The sequence below is a fragment of the Chrysemys picta genome, chromosome 14, assembly GCF_011386835.1.
Source record: "Chrysemys picta bellii isolate R12L10 chromosome 14, ASM1138683v2, whole genome shotgun sequence".
NCBI lineage: Eukaryota > Metazoa > Chordata > Testudines > Emydidae > Chrysemys > Chrysemys picta.
In genome coordinates this window covers 302,726-322,650 of record NC_088804.1, presented here as the reverse complement: position 1 = coordinate 322,650, position 19,925 = coordinate 302,726, and the positions used below count along the sequence as shown (strand labels likewise).

The 19,925-nt window shown below is 48.4% G+C and overlaps 1 protein-coding gene across 4 annotated transcripts; it reads left to right on the top strand.

Annotated features, from left to right (window-relative positions):
• Positions 1-1,821: 1,821 nt before the first annotated feature.
• LOC101949471 (C-signal-like) lies at positions 1,822-13,442 on the top strand. 4 transcript variants are annotated; one of them, XM_065567765.1, is made up of 6 exons: positions 1,822-2,061; positions 3,512-3,563; positions 7,272-7,459; positions 9,366-9,524; positions 11,715-11,881; positions 13,238-13,442. In XM_065567765.1, the coding sequence occupies exons 1-5, from the start codon at positions 1,912-1,914 to the stop codon at positions 11,877-11,879; spliced, it is 714 nt and encodes a 237-aa protein (XP_065423837.1). In that variant the 5' UTR covers positions 1,822-1,911; the 3' UTR covers positions 11,880-11,881; positions 13,238-13,442. The 4 variants fall into 4 exon arrangements, with proteins under 4 accessions (XP_065423837.1, XP_065423835.1, XP_065423836.1 ...); XM_065567763.1 differs by having other exon boundaries at positions 1,823-2,061; positions 11,715-11,825; XM_065567764.1 differs by having other exon boundaries at positions 1,823-2,061; positions 11,715-11,825; positions 13,231-13,442.
• The last annotated feature ends 6,483 nt before the right edge of the window (positions 13,443-19,925 follow it).

The window sequence follows — 19,925 nt, the reverse complement described above, 5'->3', positions numbered from 1 at the left end:
CAATTGCACGAGGTTTGTGTGTGGGTGTAAAAGCATTTTCTACTCATTAGAGGACAATTCAGTTGACTGACCTCTCTCATCTAGACAAGGACGGAGATTAAGGGGGTGCTGTTTTTTGCTGTGCTTGTTGAGATGGTTTGACACTCTGTACCTCAAAGCAGCACCCTGGAACCCCCGTACTCAACACTGTCATATAATTATGCTATGTTGTGTACAAAGTATGCCTTGTGAGGCATCATTTTAAAAGGCTTGATCTGTTGAACATTAATGTCCTGTTGGATTGTATGTGCTATCATTGTATGGGAAGTTATGAAGTTTTGCTATGTGTGCGTTACTGAAATATATTGTGCGGTTGGGAACACCCACAACCACCTTTCCGGTTCAGAATGGAGCAGCCAGACACTGACGATGGCCCACTAAGGGGAATCCGCACTCACAAGGGCTGCCCCAGGAACTGTATACAATGGAGACGTCTCAGAGAGAGCACGTAGACAATGGAGACTGCTTGACTCATGTCATAGCAAAGGGTCTTTCCACCAAGCTGGAAGAAAGTATAAAAGAGGGGAAGTGACATCATCATTTGTCCTCACTCCACCCACCACTCAACACCTGGAAACACATCTGGAGGACAAAGACCAAACTTGTATGGAAGATCTGTGACCTGCTTGTATTGTCTATCAGGGGGAGCCACTGCTTGATTTAAATCCTGTCTAGTTTATAGAACTCAGATTGCAATTTTACTTTTATTTCTTAGGTAACCAAGGCTGATCTGCACGCTTATCACTTAAAATCTGTCTTTCTGTAGTTAATCAATCTGTTTTATATTTTACCTTAAACAGGGTGTTTTGGTTGAGGTGCTTGGGAAATTTGTTCAGTGTACAAAAGCTGGTGCACGTCCTCTCCACATTGAGGGAGGGGCGGACTGGGTAATAAACGTACACTGGTCAGGCTTCTGACCAGGGCAAGACGGGACAGCTCTGGGGTGCAACGCTGGGGAGCTGGAGGAATTGGCTGAAGCCCTTAGTTCATGAGTGACTAGGAGAAGCATTCATGTAACTCAGCTGGGTGTGTCCCTGCCTGTGGATGGCTGTGTGAGGGCAGGATCTGGAGGGGTTTGCAGTTGGTCACAGCATCACAGTGTGAGAGTGTGCCCAGGTTGGTAAGCCAGAGGGCTCAGCGGTACCCCAGTTCCAGATTGCACCCCAGGGAACCTGTCCCAGGTGATCTAATATAAACCTCACAGATCTACTAAAGGGGGCAGGGGTGGAGGAAGGTGGTTTTATGTCACCTTTATACCGTTGCAGTCGAGGGCTGAACCAGCCCATGCAGCACCAGACGCAACCAGCAGCCCCCCTGCACTGCCCGATGGATGACAGTGCTGCTGCTTACTCCTCTCCCCCAGCTCACCTCTGGCTCCTCCACACACTCCCAGCATGCACCCTGCACCTGGGTCTAGGGGGCAGAGATGGGCATGTAGGGCAACCAGAGCCTGTCTCTTTTTCCCAGGCTGTCTCAGGGGATAATACAGCCCTTGTATGCTGCCAATGCAGCTGCATGAGGACCATAACAGGACCCCATACTGCACCCCAGAGAGAGAGCACAGAGGTACAGGGGGAGGAAAGGCTCCAGGGGATCTGAAAATCTTAGGATAATAGGCTCTTTGGGCCATGTTTCATTTTGGGGCTGCTCAGCCTGTGGATTCGGGTTTCACTCGAACACTCCACTGTTTATTTCAAGCAGATGTTTCTGGGCTGCCTCAGACTTTGTATAAGCATGAACCTTTGTAAGGAGGACCACAAAGCTGTCAGCCTCCCATGTGATTAGCACAGAAGGAGGCGGGGATATGGGACAGCCCCAAGCAAAATGACACAGTCCCTGTAACCTGAACTCAGTCAGGGAAACACAGAGAACATGGCATCTGGGGGGAACGTCCAGAGTGTTCTAGTGACTGGAGCCAATCGTGGAATTGGCCTGGAGCTGGTGAAGCAGCTTGTGAGGAAACCCAACCCACCAGGATGGATCTTTGCCACATGCCGGGATCTGGAGGGTGCACGAGCACAGGTGAGAAGCAGCCTTTTTTTGCTTAGCTGCCTTTTGTTTTAGAAAATGTTCTGAAAGAATCAACAGAAGAAAACCAGGAGCCCATGAGAACTGAGCTCATCTGTAACAGAGTTTGCCAGCTGCATGTTCCCCTCCACCCCAGAAACCCTGGCCCTGTTAAATCCAGGAACCTCGCCTGTTACAATAGGAGGTCAGATTTGGGCTGACCCCACTTTTACCCAACTCTGTGTTGGGCCTGATTCTCCACTGCCCTGTGCCTTGTGTGGAGTGGGTGCAAGGTGCTGCCATTCTGCTCTGGTGACTCCCCACGCCCCAGAGACATTCTGTCCTCTGCCAATTCCAGCGCCTCCAGACCCTGCTGCTTGGATGCTGCTCCCCCACCCCCTGCTCTTATGCAACTCTGGCTCCCACGGCCAGGATTCTGTAGCCTTAATCCCTGTTTTATTAACTCACCCCCATTAAAGTCCAAAATACTGACTCATTCCACATCAGTCCCAAGCACATATCTGTTTATTGCGATATACTGTAGCAGCCTGGCAAACTGGGATCGGGTACCAACAGCTGCACAACCCCGTAGGGAGGTGCTCTAAAGAGCCTGTGCAAATTTGGCATTTAGGTTGGAGCTCCCAGACATCACTGGACCCAGGGTCAAAGTGGGCTCTCACTTACCCTCATGTGACCCCATTCAAATGAAGAGGATCACACATGTATAACAGCAGAATCAGCATCATAGGACAGTGGGGTTTAGCCTTACTGAGGCTCTCTCCCCATTAGACCTGGTCAAAATTTTTCAACCAAAATATCTTCCGAACAAAAAAGGGGGATTTTCATAGGGAATGAATCTTTTCATAGTAAAAATGCCATTTTTTGTCAGAAATTTTTGAAACAAAATGAAAAATTTCCTTTCGGTTTTCTAAAAAACCCCAACAAGCTGGAAATTTTATATTTCCCCCCCTTTCTTTGCTTTTCCCCCCTGATGTATGAATAGTTGGGGGGGTGGTCAGAGGTATCCATTTTCTCTCTCTCTCTCTTTTTTCCCTTTTCCACTCTGAAAATTTTAAAATCTTTTTCAACGTTGGAAGAGTTACAGAGTGGAAAAAGGAAAGCCTGGAACTTTATCACTCTGGAATTTTTTAAAAGTTGAGGTTAGTTTTGAAAAGTTCCAGAATCCCACAGTTAGCTTTTTCCTTTTGAAATGTTACAGAGAGGGACAAAACCAGCCAGCCAACCCCTGGATATTACTAATTGAATTGAATTCTGTGGCAAAAAGGGGGTAGACATAGGGGGAAGTGAAAATTAAATTTAAAAACAATTTCAAATGACTCGATTTCAAAACCTGCTAAATGGGGGGGTGGGAGGCAGGAATACTGAATTTTCTGTAATTTTCCCCCGCTAAGTTTTGACAGTGTTTTCACTTTGGCTCCATAATGCAATATCTTTCACCTTCCAGGAATTAAAGAATTTGGCTTCCAAGCATCCAAACCTTGTGATATTGCAGCTAGGTATGTTCTTTCTACATCTCCCTCTCCAAACACCCTGGAAATGCCCTACATTCTAACTCTCCTTGACAATCCTTTTGCCCAATTCTCTGCTGGTGTAAGTGACTCAGCTCTGTTGAGCTTTTACATCAACCAATTTCCACCAGCAGGGAATTTGGCCCTTTGTGATTCTATGTCTACATGGCTCAGCAGTTCAAACTACAGGCTGTGCAGCTGAGCACACCCAGGTGTTGTGCTGTGACTCCCCCATGTGGCCACTGCACAGTTTCACTCCAACTCTTCCCTCTTGTGTTCTCTTCCCAGGGGAACCGTTCTTATCTTGCATCTAAACCTGCACTGTCCCCCCAAAAATATCTGACCTGGGGCAGAACAGTTTTCCTTTCCTACGCTTGCAGCTGAGTCAGAGCCCAGCCCAGTTCAGCTGCACCCAGTGCTAATCCCTGCTGTCAGCAGCTGTTATTTGTGCAGCAGCGAATACAAAGCCCTGCAGAGTAAGTGATCGCACCTGATTCTGGCTTTGCACGTAGGTGGCAACGGTAAACTCCCCCTGATTGTACCAAGCCCCAGAGTTATGCAGCCCAGAGATGGTGCTAGGTCCAGGCTTGTCTGTTATCACTGAAAGGTGCCTTTGTACCTGGCTGAACCAGGCTGTGGGCAATGGGCAGGGCAAACCGCCAGCTGCACCAGTGAGTCAGCAAATCCCACAGCGCCCTTTGCCAGCAGAAAAGTGCCACCTGCTGAAAGAATGGAGAATCTGGGGCGAAGCCCAGCCTGCTACCTCCCTCCAAGGGCATGTTCTCTGCTTCCCCCCTCTGCTGATCAAGGGGACACAGCTGATTAGCAGCAGGTCCCAGCCCCAGTCTGACATCTTGAATCTGTCCCTAGAGTCAGAGCTTCCACTCACGTCTTGTGGCTATCGACCTGGATCTCAGGGGTGGGGCTCTCTCCTCAGAGTCAGCCCCCCTGTGGGGGTTCACAGCCCCTGTGCATGCAGGGGACCTGGGCAAACTCCATCCCCTGAAGGAGTTCAGCTCAGACCAGTTCTCTGCACCAATGTCCCTCCCTGAGTCCACTGGGACAATGGCCCTTTCTCTGTCTAGCCACATGGGCATGGTGCAGAGGCTATAGCCCCAGTAAATCTACAAATGTCCCCACAGTAACAGCCCAAGCTAGGGCAGAACTTTGTCATGTACTACTTTTATCCCCTTTCCACGTGGTTCTTGCTCACGGGCCCTCGGCATTTCCTGCGCACCCATCTGTCAAACCACAGCCCTGCCGCCCTGCCACTTGATGGGTGAAAGAGGCAAAGGTCTAGGGATACCAAGGTAGGCTCAGTCGCAGAGGCTGCCTGCCTAGTCTGGTAATCTGTGCCCAGATTCTGCTGCCTTTATGTCAAAGGGGAGTTCTGCCGCAGGGCCCAATGGAAGGAGGAGCGGCTTATGCTCAGCTTTGTGAGAACTGCTGTGAGAGCAGAAGACAAACTAAATCTCACACAAGCCTAGCGTCTGCGGAAACAGTCCAACGATAATAGAGTAGGATCGCTTGCCTGACATTTCTCTTGGGATGCCGTATGGGGCAGATCCTCAGGTGGGGTACATTGCCATAGCTCTAGCAACTGCCGTGGAACAGTGACACTTTACATTAGCTGAACGTGATCATTCCCCTTTATTCGACATTGGTGAGGCCTCATCTGGAATACTGTGTCCAGTTTTGGGCCCCACACTACAAGAAGGAGGTGGAAAAATTGGAAAGAGTCCAGCGGAGGGCAACAAAAATGATTAGGGGTCTGGAGCATATGACTTATGAGGAGAGGCTGAGGGAACTGGGATTGTTTAGTCTGCAGAAGAGAAGAATGAGGGGGGATTTGATAGCAGCCTTCAACTACCTGAAGGGGGGTTCCAAAGAGGATGGAGCTCGGCTGTTCTCAGTGGTGGCAGATGACAGAACAAGGAGCAATGGTCTCAAGTTGCGGTGGGGGGAGTCCAGGTTGGATATCAGGAAAAACTATTTCACTAGGAGGGTGGTGAAACACTGGAATGCGTTACCTAGGGAGGTGGTGGAGTCTCCTTCCTTGGAGGTTTTTAAGGCCCGGCTTGACAAAGCCCTGGCTGGGATGATTTAGCTGGGAATTGGTCCTGCTTTGAGCAGGGGGTTGGACTAGATACCTCCTAGGGTGACCAGACAGCAAGTGTGAAAAATCAGGACAGGTGGTGTGTGTGTGTGTGGGGGGGTAATAGAAACCTATATAAGAAAAAGACCCAAAAATCGGGACTGTCCCTATAAAATCGGGACATCTGGTCACCCTAATACCTCCTGAGGTCCCTTCCAACTCTGATATTCTATGATTCTATGATTCTAAGATCTGCCCCGCATTAACTTTTCACCTGCACAAGTAACCGGCATCTCCCTGGCCGGATTTGTGGTCCCCACCCAGCTCTCAGAAAGGGACTCTGGCAGCACACCTGCCACTGGTTACACGTATGGCTGCTTCTTTTTAACAGAGCCTTTGTACCATGGCTGAGCCTGGGCTAGGGGTTCTGGGCAGGGCAAACGCCAGCTGCACCAGCGTGTCAGCAAATCCTACGTCTCCCTTTGCCAGCAGAAAAGTGCCACCTGGTGAAAGAATGGAGCATTTGGGGCAAAGCCCAGCCTGTTACATCTCCCCCCTTACAACCAGCCCAGGGCATGTTCTCTGCTTCCCCCCTCTGCTGATCAAGGGGACACAGCTGACTGCAGCTCCTGGAGTCACAAAGAATTGCCCATTAGCGGCAGGTCCCAGCCCCAGTCTGACTCCTGGAATCTGTCCCTTGAGTCAAAGCTTCCACTCACGTCTTGTGGCTATCAGCCAGGGCATTCGGGGGTGGGATTCCCTTCTCAGAGTCAGCCCCAATCTCCCCTCTGTGGGGATTCACAGCCAAATGACCAGGAGATGCCTGAGCTGCTGTAGCAGGGCGAGGTGGGGAGGGGATAGGAGGGAGCCAGCTGGGCTCCCTGTCTGACCATCCCTCTGATCTGATACATAGCACCAGCGCAGCTCCCTCTCTGGGGACACCACATGTGGCAAGAGCCCCACACTTTTGGGGGGTGGGGGGAGGAGAGAAAGCAAACCAGGCTTCCTGGGCCACTCTGTGGCCCTAGAATGTGGTGACACCAACTCATCCCCTTCCAGTATAACAACCGTCTCCTGCTGCTAGCAAATGTATTTAGTCTTGTAGCCCAAGTGGTAGATGTTCATGCTGAAGATTCACAGTTCAAAGCCTCCTGATGATCATGAAGTGGGGTGGTTACAAGTGCAAATAATGGGGTTTGGGTTTTTTTAGCTTTTTCCTTTAAAAAAAAAAAGCAACCTGGGAAATTACAGTTAAAAAAAAAACCTACATTAAAGGAATGTTAATTAGATTGCAAAACCAGCTAGTGGAAAGTCAGGAGATGCCAGAATTAGAGATTATCTGTGCAACCTCTGTTTGGCCCCCTTGTGTTTACACATTATGATGCAGTCTTTAGTTACATGATCACAGTGTGTTTTTTCCACAGGCTGCCTGACTCCTTCAGTGCACAGCTGGATGGGCAAGGGAAAAGAATTAAGGTTGTGCAGACAATTGTAAAACTGCAAATCTTACTTTTGAGGGCTTGACTTTGCAACCTTAATAACTTTGTTTGTGTGCAGTTTTTTGAATGCGATAGCTTGAAGGAACCAGCCACTCTCTCCAGAAGCTACAGACCCCACGAGCATCCAGGCCGCTGCAAAGAAAGCTGAGGCCCATCTGGGAGGATCTGGCCTGAATTTGCTGATAAATAATGCTGGTGTTATGCCAGAGAGCACTCTGGAGTCAGCAACTGCTGCAGATATGTTGGCCGTGTATAAAATCAACGTTGTGGGACCAATGTTGGTGACCCAGGTAAGAGTCTGCCTGACACAGGGCTTCAGTTGAGAATTTGTAGCTTCTACTTCGGTTTGCAGGGAAGAAAAGCAGCTGATGAGATCTAGAATTTCACTCATCTCTGTTCTAAGTCAAAGGGACCCAATCTTGCCTTAGTTACACCTGTGCCATCCCTGTGACATTAATTGAGTGGCACTTGTGTAGCAGAGAACAGAATTTAGCCCAAGGTTCTTTGATGATGTTGGCTACCCTGGCATTACACACTCATCCAGATGTTTCCTAGCTTTTATTGGTGCTTATGCAGCATTACAGATGGCCCCAGCACTTTGCAGGTGGGAACATACTGTTACCGAAATATCAGGTCCACCTAGCTGAGAGCCAATAACAGCCAGACAGGGATAAGGAAGAGTTGCTTTATTCTGCAGAAGAAAGGAGAGCTTTGCACCTTAGTACAAAAACTCTGTCTTACACACATTTTACAGATCCTTTATACACATTCAGACAAAGGTCCTTGCAGTGTTAACACTTGATTGGTGGTTGTCAGACCCGTGCTTTTGCTATCTGGTCAGTGAAAACCGGCTTGGGACCAGCTCCAACTACCTTAAGGCCTTGAAGGGAAGACAGTTGAAAAGTTCAGGCTACTGTGTACTTGAAGTGCCTGCTTCCCCCTAATGGCCACTGGTTGACATAAAGGCTGCTCTGTTAAGGGGGGGGTCACTTTCACAATACAGAGAATAAAATGCACTCCCTCTCACTCTGGCCCAATGGCTATTTGAGTATTTATCCACAGTGGCCAGCGAGAGAGAAGAGAGAGAGCGGCTGTGTTGTCTAGTGATTAGGGCACCCACGTGGGATCCTGAGGGTCCGGTTGCCCTTTTCCAATCACTCTTTTATTATTTAGCCCCAGTGGAACAGCTTCACCAGGGAAGAATGTCTCATCAGAACCCTCCCATAGCTCAGTGGCATTTGCCTGGGAAGTGACAGACCCTGTTTAAATCCTGTCTCCCCCTCTGGCAGATGTGGGAATTGCACCCTGGTCTCCCACATCCCAGGTGTGTATGCTAACCACTATGAAGAGGACTAATCTAGTAGGCAGCCTCTGAGCATGACTACCAGGTCAGGCCTGGCAAGTGCTCTAGGCAGATGAACACCTATCTTCCCCCAATTCATGAAATGAGGGGCTTAGGTGGAGATAGGTTTTTTGATGCCTAGAGTGAGGCAGCCATGCGCATGCCCAGAGGCAGAAACTTAGGTGCCTACAGGGTTCAGCGGGAGTTTGATGGATAGCAACTGGGACTTAGGTACCTAGGTACTTTTGTGGGTCTGAGCATTGTAGTCTGAAGGCACAAACTGGTTCAGATGTCATTGGGACATTAGAGCTGGTAGGTGGAGCAGAGCAGATGGTGGTTGAGAAGTGGGTTGAAGGAGGAGAGGGATGGCGATGAGGGAGAGCGAATTGGGAAGCTGTTCCTAGCAGATGGGGTGCAGTGAAGGCAGGTAGGAAATAGGGATGGGATGGAGGGAAAAAAAGGGCAAGCAGGGGGTGGAGCGCAGGAAGTGGGACAGGTTTGCAGCAAGATTAGGTTTGAGCCAGAGGCAGGAGTGGAGCCTCAGTGAGGAAGAGAAGCTAGGATGGGACAAGGAAGAAGTGATTCCGATGCCTGCCCCCCCCCCCCCTGAACTGCCGTGGAGGGCCCAACACTGTACATGCCATGGAGGGCATCTCTGGGGTGACACTGGGGAGGAGGAGAGGCCAGGAGTATGCAGGTTTTGAGGCCCAGCACCTCACACAGGTAGCCCGGCTGTGCTGTAGCAGCTACTCTGGGCCAGTGGCTGGACAAGCAGCCAAGGGTGGGAGATCTGTCCTTGTTGTCATTACAGATTTATTAGCAAGGACAAACGGACACAGTCTGTCTCCCTCCAGGCGTTCCTGCCCTTGTTGAAGAAGGCTGCACAGGAGAGCATCCAGACAGGGCTCAGCTGCAGCAAGGCGGCCATTATCAACGTGTCCACTATAGGGGGCTCCATCGGGAACACCCCCAGCATGGCCACCTTTCCAGTCATCTCCTACCGCTGCAGCAAGGTCTGGCCCATCTGCTAACAAGTCATGGGATCCGGGGGTGGTGGGGTGCATGTCCTATCTGATAATTCTGCAGTTACCCCGAAATAAAACATGCCCTGATGATATGTCCCGTGCTGATTCATGCACCAGAAAAGGGAAAGTTTCAGAGTGGCAGCCGTGTTAGTCTGTATCCGCAAAAAGAACAGGAGTACTTGTGGCACCTTAGAGTCTAACAAATTTATTTGAGCATAAGCTTTCGTGGGCTACAGCCCACTTCATCAGATGCATAGCATGGAACATAGAGTAAGAAGATATATATACATGCAGAAAACATGAAAAGGTTAGAAGTTGCCATACCAACTCTAAGAGGCTAATTAAATAAGATGAGCTATTGTCAGCAGGAGAAAAAAAAACTTTTGTAGTGAGAATCAAGATGGCCCATTTCAGACAGTTGACAAAAAGGTGTGAGGATACTTAACATGGGGAAATCATTCTGAACTATCTATGCCCATTTTGCCCCCAGACGGAGCGCATTCCCCTTCATAAAAGACTTAAGCCCTGACTATCCCTACAGCCAAATACTCTTAATTTCTGCCCCCTGCCCCAATAAAGGGATCTGAGTCCAATTTGGAGCCACTTTTACAGGGGATTCTCTATGTGCACTCAGAGCATCCCACAAAGAGCAGGGGACAGAAATGAGCCCTCCACTGGCAGCGTGTGTTTGGCTGTCTCCCTGGCGTGGGATGTAAAAGGTAGCTAAGGTGTCCATAAAACTCCCCCTCTCTTTCCTTGATAACATACCAGGGATCGTTCTCAGCCCATTACAAACCACGAGACTGGGCAGTTCTGAACAAGAGAGGGTCTGTCCTCACTGCCCCATTGACATGAGTTAGCTGCACTCAAATGACTTCTCTCAAGTTAGCCCAGCTCGAGTGAGAATGGCCACACTGCAAAATAACTGTGACACTCAAACTGCTGTGTCCCCAGTGGTGCTGCCCTCACTCATGTGTGGCTCTAAGACAGTGGTCCCCAATCTCCCAGTGACTATTGAAAGCAATCCGGGAGATTTTAATAGGCTATTTTAAGACAATGACATTATGGCATGTTGGGAAAAAAAATCTCCCAGAATAGCTTCAGTCAGAGTTGGCAACCCTTGTTGGGGGGTGGGTCTGGGGCCAGGAGCAGGGCTGAGGCCAGGGGCTGAGGCTGGAAGCTGGCACAGGGCCGGGAGCGAAGCCGCGCCAAGGCTGGAGACAGGGCTAGGCACGGGGCCAGAAGCTGGGGACGTAGCTGGGGGCGGGGCAGGAGCAGAACTGGTGGCTGGCGCGGGCCCCACCATACTCTCTGGAACATTTCCCCATGCCCCCCTATGCAGGCATTCCCCACAGTTTGGGGACCTCTGCTCTAAGATGTCTGAGGGCATAGCCCATGCATCCTTGTGCTGCGTAAGCCGCGCTGCTCTAGGAACTTGCCCAGGAGATTGTGGGAGATGGTGTCTGTCCTTGCTGGCATACTGGGGAAAGTATGGGAAGGCATTGGTGGCTTAGCAGCACTCGAGCTGCAGAACTGGCACGTTAACAGCTGATGAGTCGTGCTCACTTGAGGTTTGGTCTGTGCCCCATGAGGGGCCAGGCATCCAGCATTAACAGCTTCCCCACACTTGAGTGAAGGGTCTGTGAGTGTGTCGACGGGACCCTGGTTAGGGGCAACACACGAGTTAAGTCTGCAGTGAAGACAAACCTAGCGTTGGCACCAGACCTTGGGGGAAGAAGGATGTGGCTTTCAGGGACCTCAGGCCTCTGGCTCCAAAATTTAGGAATCAAACCAATTGCTTCCCTTAAGGAGTGGAATATGCACATGATCACAGTTAACAAGGAGGAGAGGAATAAAAACTATAACCCGGAGGAGACCCAGCTGAGTTAATGTAGCAGAGTAACCTGTAGCTTTGGGACCGTCCTCACTGGTCAGGACCTGATCTAGTGCTTTAATTCGCCTTAGTTTGCATTTCATTTTCCTGTTTTATGAAGGGAGGAGAAAGGAAAAGGGGCAAAGCTAGTTGGCCTGTGCAGCCTACAAGTTATGCAGGTTTCTCAGCAGCACAAGTCAATTATGTGCAGTTGAAGGAGCGTCAAAGTGCCACTTCTGGAACTCATAAATTTAATTCTCGTCCCCCGTGACTCTGCCTCTGCTCTGGACGTGCTTCACATCCAGACTGCTCTGAACATGCTCACGAGGTGCCAGTCGGTGAGATACAAGGAAGACGGGATCCTGTGCACTGCGCTGCATCCGGGCTGGGTGAAAACAGAGCTGGGAACTGCCAAGGTACAGCAGCTAATGACTTTCCAGAGATGTGCCCAGAGTCTCCTGGCAGCGTGAGGGTGAGATGGTGGCTGGGGTTAGGCACTATCACTCATTGCATCTATTGCCATTCGCTCAGACCAGAGTGTCATTGCTTTGCTGCTGATACCAAGACAAGTTTGCTCGAGGAAAAAACTGGATAGACTCAGACATTTAATGTGATCCAGATCAAATCCCCTTGGCCAAGTGTTGCTCACATGAACAGCTCTGATAATGTCTCCGCTCATTAGGCTTTTCTCTGCACTCCAGCCACTGCTGGCGCTGAACACGCCTTGCACCCACTGCCCTGTTTGCTCCTGCTAAACACGGAGTAAACTCCCCTCTTTTGAGCAAACATTTTGTAGTTGTAAAATAAACACGGTTTGATTAATGAAGTGAGAAGCCAGGACATTTCTGGAGTCCTCAGACGTTCGCAGGGCTGCAGAACATTGTGAAAGCCGGGAGTGTCCCAGTAAAACCAGCATTTGTAGTCACTTCACTGGTAGGCCCCAGGATCACAAGGTCATAAGACCACTGTACTCGACCTCCCACCCTGGCCTGTCCCTGGTCCAACCCACACTCTTGCAGAGGGATGGGGGAAAACCTGAGGATATGGTTTGTTTGCTTGTTTGTATAGGACGGGGTTAAACTCCTGTTAGTTTCCTCCTCATCTTCCAGTGTCCCTGTCTGGGTATGTCTACACTGCAATTAGACACCCACGGCTGGCCGCGCCAGCTGATTCAGGCTCACAGGGCTTAGGCTAAGGGGCTGTTTAATCGCACTGTAGGCATTTGGGCTCAAGCTCTGGGACCCTCCTTCGCATGGTCCCAGAACCCGGGCTCTAGCGCAAGCCTGAATGTCTACTCCACAATTAAACAGCCCCTTAGCCCGAGCCCCTTAGCTTGAGTCTGCTGGCACGCGCCAGCTGCGGGTTCTAATGCAGGGTAGATATACCCTCTCTATCTTATCCCACATGTGGCCTTGGGTCCCATGTTCTCCAGCTGCATCCCCCCTCCCACTCCCCAGGTCCTATTATTCCCCGCTTTCCCTCCCCAATATTCCTGTGCCACCTAGCTGCTGTTCTTATTTGTGCCTCGAGAACTTAATCTGCTCAGGAGGTCCAGCAGCAGCTTCTCTTCCAATCCCTATCTCCCCCTCACACACACACACAGGTTCACAAGATCTGTGCTCCCCCTTCCTTCCAGAAAGGCAACTACTGCCCAATCCCTACTCACGCCCAGCAACAGCCTGGATTTGCTAGCTGTGATCCAGAAGGAAGCAGCGAGCACAGGAAGGTGTGGGCCAGCTGCCACCGAGGCCAGGAGCCCACTTCCCTGGGGCGGGTGCTTCAAACACAAGTGGAGTTTCATTCTCCCCCTTTCATGTGCAGGCTGCAGGCAGAGCTGACGGTGGAGGACAGCGTGCAGGGGATTCTGAAGGTGCTCTCCACCCTCTCTGAGAAACACCATGGGATTGTAGTGGACTGGACAGGAAGAAATGTACCATGGTGAGAGCCTGGCCTACAGGAATGATTTCACCAGCAGTGTTCATAGGACACTCCAGCACCCGTCTGCATCTCGTGAATAAACATCTCTGCCTGAACTAGCGCTGTTACTGAGTCTCTCCCCTCACAGGACTCTTTTGGGTTATGGATTCAGGATACCTCCTTTAAAGGAAAGCATTGCCTCGTAGTTAGAGGAGAGACAGTTCTGCCACTGACTTGCTGGGCCCTTGGGCACATCACTTAGTCTTAGTTTCCCCTAATGCTGCCTGATCCTTGTGTAGCAGTTGGAGAGCCTCTGATGAGACATATTAAAAGCAAAGTATTACAATAGCTGTTATAGATACAAAATTAACTGCACCATCCAGCGGAGCTTACTTGAGTAACAGACTCCAGGCACGGGGTAGGTAGCGTGGATTTCCCTAGACAACAGAAATTGGGCTTTAACAAGGAAATTAGTCTAATTCTCTATCTGTATTAGCTCACTAAGAAAACAAAAGGAACATGAAACACATGAATGTGAAGCACCAATATCCACCCTCCTATCCCTCCACAAAGAGGATGTAAACAGGCTGTTTCACAGTGATAGTTAAAGAGTTTATTGGTAAACAGCAACACCAGCATTAGAAGTGTCGGCAGAAAAGTTAAATGTACCTTTACATTATTGTTGTCCATTATACAAAGATATGTTCATATTGACTATAGTAATTAGTGAAATACAAAGGGAGGCTGACGTGAATCAAACCAGCACACAGTATGTGCACACATGAACAGCAGGACCATGAACCTCTGCTCCAGACATGAAATAACTCCAGTGCAGAAGGCCTCTTGCCAGGCTCTTTGTTCCACCTACGCCTTTGATTAGGCCCTCTGGACTAGGGTGAAATGCACCTTCAACAGTCAGTTGACAGCACCTGTCCTCTCACATTTTTGGTCATTTTGCCCCATGATGCAGTGGGAACTGCACTGCACCAAAACAAACCTGTGTCATTTTAACAGTCCCATGCAACAGCTGCACAGACCTTTGATAAGAGGTTGGTGACAAAGAGTTACTTTCTCCTGGGCATGACCTGTTCTTGCACTGTCTTCATTGGCTCTTGGGATCCTTTTAAAAATTAATCAGATGCAAACTAGAGAAGGCGGTGAGACTGCTGGAGCCTTGCAAACGTGGAGTCACATTCTGCAAGGTGCAGAGCTTTCAGGGGCGCAGCTGCTCATGAGTTTAGGTCCATTCGCTCTTTCAGTTAAGGAGTTCCTCGCTCTCTCACCACCTCCCTCCATCTCTACCCTCATCCCCAATGTTTTTATATACTGGCTGAGGGCCAAATTCTCAGATGGTGTAAATTAGCTTAGCTTGATTCATTTCAATGACACTATGCCCATTTGCACCAGCTGAAGATTAACTGAGATTCTTCTACTGGTTTAGGTTACTTTAAAAGGACATTAAGAAGCAGCTGAGTAAGCAGATTTGATGAGGGTGGGGAGGGAAAAGGCAGAGCAAGAAAGAGAAATTGTTTTTAATAAAGGATTTGCTACATCAGCTCAAAGCTGCTCCTTTTGGGTTGGGTTTAGTATGTGGGAGAGGAGGGATAGAATGGTGTCTCCCCTGTTTCAACAGGGTGTGGAGAATAAGGTCTGCGACCACTGAAGACAGCAGGAAACTATACAAGTGCTCTGTTATCACCAGCATGATATGAACAGCCTTGCCCATTGGGCTCAGTATTTGATCAGGTTTCAGAGTCACCTTTATATGCTAAGACCACTCCCTGAAAACTTCTGGGCCCAAGCAAATTCAGATAACTATAATCATTCACTACAATCATTCAACACCCAACCCCGTAAGGAAGATGCATATTCAAACCATTCAAGCTAAACAGACAAAAAATGCTACTTAACAAGATTAGCTAGGTAGAAAATAGGTTTTCCAGCTCCTCTAGTTGCTCTAAGCCATTTTATCCTCATGTTTGTTCTAGCCCTTAACTAAGAGCTTGTTTCATTCAAGTCCAAACCACAGCAATTATTAACAGTCAAAAGTACAAAGATCCCCTCTGCTAGTGAGTGGCAATGGAAAGCAGCATGGCGCTACCTGTGAGCCAAGAGATCTTTTATAACTTTTTGGCACCATCTCCCATCTCCCACTCATGCTTCCTTCACATCCCTACAGGAAGAGTCAGCAGCAGGCAACAAAGTTTCCTCTCCAGCCCTCTGGATTTGGGGACTTCTGGTTCAACAAAACCAGCTGCATAGGTGAGGGCACCTGCTCTCCAGCTTCATCTATCTCCCCTGGATTGTCCTCCTGTGAGACCTGCAGATTCTCGGCTTTCATGTCAGATTATCATGGTGCCTTTTCTGTTAAGCTCTTGAGGGAATCCAAACACAGGAGTGGGAACACAAGCACAGGGGGCACCACAGATGTCTGGAACGCCAGTTTCTAGGGACACCCATAAAGAAAAGATTCTAAGGCCTGGTCCCCACTAAGTCCCCAAATCGGACTAAGGTACGCAAATTCGAAGTACCTTAGTCCGGACTTACCGGGGTCCAGACGCGGCAGGAAGTCTCTCCCCGTCGATGCCGCGTACTCGTCTCGGCGAGCTGGAGTACCGGCGCCGACTGTGAGCACTTCCGGGATCGATCCGGGATCGATTTATCGCGTCTTAACCAGACGCGATAAATCGATCCCAGAACATCGATGGCGTGCCGCCGGACCCGCCGGTAAGTGAAAACAAGGCCTAAGATATTGAGTGTACCTGACCCAAGCCCCGTGGCACAAGTGACTTTTTTAAACAAATGAATTTGTACCCCACAAAATCCAAGGTCACTTATGCAAGCAAGTCATATTTTGGACATGGGCTGTGCTGTTCAGATATTGGAGATAAGTGGGAAAGGGGACTGGTTACAAGATAGTTAAGTCCAAAGCAGACTGCAAAGAGTTACAAAAGGATCCCACAAAACTGGGTGCCTGGGCAACAAAATGGCAGATGAGATTCAATGTTGATAAAGGCAAAGTAATGCACATTCGAAAACATAATCCCAAATATACATATAAAAAGATGGGGTCTAAATTAGCTGTTCCCACACAAGAAAGAGATCTTGGAGTCATTCTGGATAGTTCTTTGAAAACATCCACTCAATGTGCAGTGGCAGTCAAAAAAGCTAACAGAATGTTGGGAATCATTAGGAAAGGGATTGATAAGAAGACAGAAAATATCATATTACCTCTATAGAAATCCATTGTACACTCACATCTTGAATGGGGGGAGGGATAGCTCAGTGGTTTGAGCATTGGCCTGCTTGTGAGTTCAATCCTTGAGGGGGCCACTTAGGGATCTGGGGCAAAATCAGTACTTGGTCCTGCTAGTGAAGGCAGCGGGCTGGACTCAATGACCTTTCAGGGTCCCTTCCAGTTCTTATGAGATAGGTATATCTCCATATACTGTGTGCAGATGTGGTTGCCCCATCTCAAAAAAGATATATTAGACTTGGAAAAGGTTCAGAAAAGGGCAACAAAAATGATTAGGGATATGGAACAGCTTCCATATGAGGAGAGATTAATAAGACTCAGACGGTTCATCTTGGAAAAGAGATGACTAAGGGGGAATATGATAGAGGTCTATAAAATCATGACTGGTATGGAGAAAGTGAACAAGGAAGTGTTATTTACTCCTTCTCATAACACAAGAACTAGGGGTCACCAAATGAAATTAATAGGCAGCAGGTTTAAAACAAAAGGAAGTATTTCTTCACAGAATGCATAGTCAACCTGTGGACCTCTTTGCCAGAGAATGTTGTGAAGGCCAAGACTATAACAGGGTTCAAACAAGAACTAGCTAAATTCATGGAGGGATAGGTCCATCAATGGTTATTAGGGATGGTGTCCCCAGCCTTTGTTTGCCAGAAGCTGGGAATGGGAAACAGGGAATGGATCACTTGATGAATATCCTGTTCAGTCCCTCTGGGGCACCTGGCATTGGCCACTGCTGGAAGACAGGATACTGGGCTAGATGGACCATTGGTCTGACCCAGTATGGCCGTTCTTATGTTTCTTATGTTACTATACATAGCTCATTTCAGCCTGCTTTTCTTCCCTTCAGACTCTTGGTAAGGAGTCTGTAGTGGCCAAGATAACCCAAGCCTGAGCTATCAGTAGAGAGGGGTACAAGGTTAATAACGGCAGCCCTGTGGATGCAGCATAACACATATAGGATACATTTAGACATTCCACTGTTTGGTACAAGCTACTTCAGGGTGTTAGAATAGCAGTTAGTACAGTTTGAATCTTGGCTATCTAAAGACTATGCATTCACATTAAAGCCTTAGATTGCACCACAACTTGTGGACCATCTGTGTTCAAGCAGGCCGGGTCCCCCCACCATCCAACTGATCCAGCAGGAGCTTCCATCATCTTAAACTGGTGAAAAATGGCGGAAGAGAGAGAGCAGCTTCTGTCCATTAGGGCCTTCCAGAGTAGTTGTATCTCTATACCTTTTCTCATATAAGTGTTGACATGTTTCCATGCCCCCTTTTTGCTTTATGGCTCACCCCTCCCCGCCAGGTCTCATTTTTGGATATGTGCATATTTGGTGCTGTTGGCCATTTTGAAAAAAAAGATTTTTTAAATGTTGGTTTCATTGATATTTATTGGGTGCCTTAGAACAATATGATTAAATAAAGCTTTCATACCTGTTCCTCATTTCTTTCTACATAATGCCTTTAGCATTCATCTTTAAAAAATGATAGACAGACGCTAATGAAAGACAATATAGCAATTTCACTTATTCCATTTACTCTAAGTAATGTATTTCTTCATAGCCATGTAGTGGCCTGCAAGGCAAGGCTGAGAGCTGAGAGCTTCTTAACGAGGCTGTAATCCCTAAGCCTTTTAGCATCCCTTAACCAGGGGGCAGGGCTACTCAGGGCTACTCAGGGAGACCAAGGCTTTAAAAAGCCCCTCCTAAGCGACCAGAGGCGTTGGGCACCAGAGTAACACTGGAAACCCTGACAGAGTTATCAAGGGCGCAGTCTGCAGCTGTGGGAGGGGCCATTTTATTTAAGGTGGCATTTGTTGTTGCCTTCTTTGGTGCTTTTAGAGTCAGCGAGCTGGTGCCTAAGGCAGCTGTGGACAGGTCTCAGCGTGCACTCAACCTAACAGACGTGCAACTATCTGCAGGGGCATTGTCCTTGCACTTAAAGTACTCGAAGCAGACCAGAAGGAAAATGGGGGCTGAGGTGGTGTGGAAGGAATGTGCAGATGAGTGCTTGTGCCCAGTAAAGACAATAAGAGCCTTACTAAAAATCCAGGGCCTGCAGTCAGACCCGTTGTTCACACACGGCGATGGCAGCTTCCTGACAAGGTACCAATTTAATGCAGTACTGAGGAAAACCTTGCACTACTGCGGCCTTTACCTGGGTAAATTTGGTACTTATTCTTTCAGGGTTGGAGAGGCTGCAGGGGGGTTTGGCACATGGCAGTGCAGGCCATAGGGCACTGGAAATTAAGGTGTTACAGGGCTGACAGCCACACCGAGGAAAAGAGGACAGGGAATGCCAAAAATGTAACAGCACTTGTTTGTTTCAGGAGATACCCAGAGTGTATGCACCATGTGGGCACTCCACAGTGCATTGGCCCCACAAGAGGGCAGGCAGGCTAGCAGCTGGATCTCATCTGGCTTCAGGGCCAAAGAACACATCCAGAAGAGGTATGCAGTGGGATCAACTCATTGCACTTCTGCTCTGACAGGCCAAGGCTGGGAGCAGACTCAACCTGCATGGACAGGGCTAGAAGGAAAGTAGGTCACCAAGATATTCAATGATCCAGCAGGGGGACTTCTGTTACAATTGGCCAGGGCCGGATTAACTTTTTGTGGGCCCAGTGCGAAACATATTTGTGCGCCCCCCCCCCCCCCCCCCCCCCCGCCCCAGGGAATGAAGGGGCCAGGGGCAAGAGCACAGCAGGCAGGGTGGATTTGATTTAAATCATGATTTAAATCACTAGTCATGAAGACTCAATTTAATCATGATTTTCTACATACAAGTGCATACTTGTTGGTTGTTATAACCTTAATACATATTCTTCACAACTCAGAGATAGATGTAGGTTTCATTTTTAGAAGGTACACACTATACATTTTTAAACAGTGATTTATTTTGAAAACTTTTCAGATGAGTTTTACAGCTGTATCAGAAAATGAATGATTGTTTGGTTATTTCATTTACCAAAGATAATTGAAACAGATATTTATGAAGCCATTGGGAGGTGAACTATCTCCAATTCAACAGGTTAATCATTAATATTTGGGGGATTTTCTTGCCAGGCTGTATATTAGAAGGAGAACATCACCAGACAGACATTTAAATTGTTTTATTTAACTAAAACAACAATATTAAGTATTCTGGATTTTTTTCTTCAACAGCAAACATAATATTTTAACAAAAAAGCATATGTCCCTCGCTTCTCACATTTATCTCCAGACTTCTTCTCCTTGTCCAGATCTATTCTGCCCCCAACAATCTTCTATTCATTGAACTTTTTGAAACTTTCCACTTTTAAAGAGAGATTGACCCTGTATACACAAATAGCGTTGAGG